This window comes from Penaeus japonicus, unplaced genomic scaffold, assembly GCF_977035675.1.
Source record: "Penaeus japonicus unplaced genomic scaffold, GWHDUDI00000001_assembly GWHDUDI00000003, whole genome shotgun sequence".
In the NCBI taxonomy this organism is placed as follows: Eukaryota; Metazoa; Arthropoda; class Malacostraca; order Decapoda; family Penaeidae; genus Penaeus; species Penaeus japonicus.
The window spans coordinates 45409769-45412268 of NW_028234405.1; the positions used below are offsets into that span (position 1 = coordinate 45409769).

General features: G+C 52.2%; 1 protein-coding gene across 2 annotated transcripts in view; it reads left to right on the forward strand.

Annotated features, from left to right (window-relative positions):
- Positions 1 to 2500, forward strand: part of LOC122257640 (innexin unc-9) — a 49934-nt gene that overhangs the window by 44835 nt on the left and 2599 nt on the right. Inside the window, exon 2 of one of the 2 annotated variants that reach the window (XM_086533219.1) lies at positions 1 to 1808. This exon is cut by the window's left edge and continues 624 nt beyond it. In XM_086533219.1, coding sequence (XP_086389345.1) covers positions 379 to 1808 — 1430 coding nt within the window. In that variant the 5' untranslated portion in view covers positions 1 to 378. Of the gene's footprint in view, positions 2262 to 2500 lie in introns of those variants that run through there. The other variant, XM_043023055.2, reaches the window with a different exon arrangement.

The following is a 2500-nucleotide window of genomic DNA, read 5'->3' on the forward strand; positions in this document are numbered from 1 at the left end:
TAGTTTCTTTAGTTTTGTATTGTGTTTTGTTTAGTGTTTATTTTTCGTTCATGCCGAATGACCCAGATATGAAACTGACGAAACAGAAGGGAAATGCAGTAAAGATGAAAGCGTCTCCCTCCTCTTCTCACACTTTGTTTCGTTGTGATTAGGATAGACTCGGAAGGATTAGATCTCGGAGATACTGCTGAAAAGGAGGTTGCTGGCACTCAAGTGAGATCAAACCCAAAGTGCTGACTTCGTAAAGGCTCCACGTAATATCAGCGCAGGTCGTTGTGCTGAAGACAAAAGGGAGAGCAGTCCTCGAACACTGCCAGAAAACGCACCTTTCCTTTCTCTTTTACACGTGACCTCGGGAGTCAAAAGCACGGTCTCAGAATGTCGTTTCTGTTGCACTTCAGTAACTATCTCATCGGCGGGAACGTCCCCATCGACGACGGGGTAGACAAATTGAACAGAAAGTACACCATTCTCATCCTCATATGCCTGTCGCTTCCGCTGGTGACGAAGCAGTTCGCGGGCGACCCGATCGAGTGCTTCACGCCTACTTATTTCACAGAACCTCAAGCGAGATATGTGAACTCGTACTGTTGGACAGCAAGTACATATTATATAATCCCAGTGGATGTGGAGGATAGGGAACAAGTGACGCGGGTGCACTCAGTGACGTTTGACGAGGAGGGTGGGTCGACCTCCATCAGGGGGGAGCGAATCAAGGTCAACTACTACCAGTGGGCGCCCATCATCCTGCTGGTGGAGGCTGGCCTCTTCTATATTCCTTTCGCCATCTGGAACTCGACGGCAAAAAATTCTGGCATCAAGGTGGGACGTTTACTAAAGAAGGTGTCGGTCATATCTCAATATACGCCCGGCCACCCAGACCGCGACGCACTTATCGCCGAGTTCCTGGACCAGTTTAATACGCTAATGGGCGTTTCAAAGTGCTGTCCAGGAACCGTCTGTAAGTTTGATTGCAATCTGGCATGCGGCGGGAACCCTTCCTCTTCTTTATTCATTCTGTACATGATTGTGAAAATCATGTACGTGTTCAACATCTTGATGCAGTATTTTTTGCTCACGGTGTTCCTGGGCAAAGGGTATCTGTTCCACGGGGTCGAAGTGGTAGAAAAACTGATCAACAAAAAGGAATGGTGGACGTCGCCTCGATTCCCCCTGCAGACGCTGTGCCAGGTCCTGGCCGCCCAGCAGGGATCCCTCAGGACCTACACCTGCCAGTGCGTGCTGCCCATCAACCTGTTCAACGAGAAGATCTTCTCGTTCATCTGGTTCTTCTTTGCTCTCCTGTTGCCCGTGACCATCTACAGCGCCCTCATCTGGGTGTGGCGCACCTTCACCTGCTCCCGCATCGCCTTCGTGCACTACTACCTGTGGCGGACCCGGCGGGTGGGCAAGGAGGACCTGTACAACAACGCGCGCAAGATGGCCATCCAGTACCTGGGCTGGGACGGGTGCCTGGTGCTGCGGCTGATCGAGATGAACCACGGCGGCACCATCCTCACCATCCTGACCGAGCGCCTGTGGGAGTTCTACGAGGGGATGGAGCGCGCCCAGCAGGACGGCGGCGACCCGGAGGCCTTTCTCAGCCAGAGGCCGCCCATCTTCGCCTGCGGGCCCTTTCCCACCCAGGGCCCCCCCACGGTCACGCCGACGCCCACTGGGGCTTACGGGTTCTACGGAAAGCACTACCTGCCGGGCACGCCTGGCGCCTACCCGGGCTACATGTGGAACCACCAAGATATGGCCACGCCAGGCTACTCCGGCTACCCGAGGATACGCGGCAAGATCAGGTAACGACTGCGTTGTGCCAGTAGCGCCGCTGAGGACCACTCACCGCCTCCTGCTATACATGGTGCCTGACCGTGGCGGCTGCTTCACTCACTCGCTCCCACGCCTGACCCTAAGCTGCAACTTCGCTCACATCTCATTCCATTTGAGCTATTCTCCTCCATATTACCAAGCCCCTATGCTAACGACATTTTTTTTGTTTCTAATATCACACCCCTTTACAACTATACTCACATCCCCAGCAGGCATATCAACACCGTAAGAAATTTCCATCGACAAGTCATACATTACCAAATACTTATTTATGCTATCAAACATTCCTTCTCATGCCACTGTATGCCGTAAAAGTGCAGAACATATAATACACCCACGACACTGACATTCTTATGCACTCCATCACGAAATACCTTCACCAATGATAAATACTTCGACAGTCTGTCCTTCCGCTATGAGGAAATATTCCCACACATGCACTTGCAGATAATGCCGCTCATACACGCCCCCCCCCCTCCCCCTCCCCCTTCAAATAAGCTCGACTTCCGTCTCCCGACTGCTGCATCCTCTTCATCTTAACAGCTGCTTCCAGTATCTCTTCTCCTTCATTCTCGACTACAGATACTTCAGCTTCCATCTTCATTCATGCTTTTACCACCTCCTCCATCAGAGACTGTGAACACAAGACCATTCAGGTACC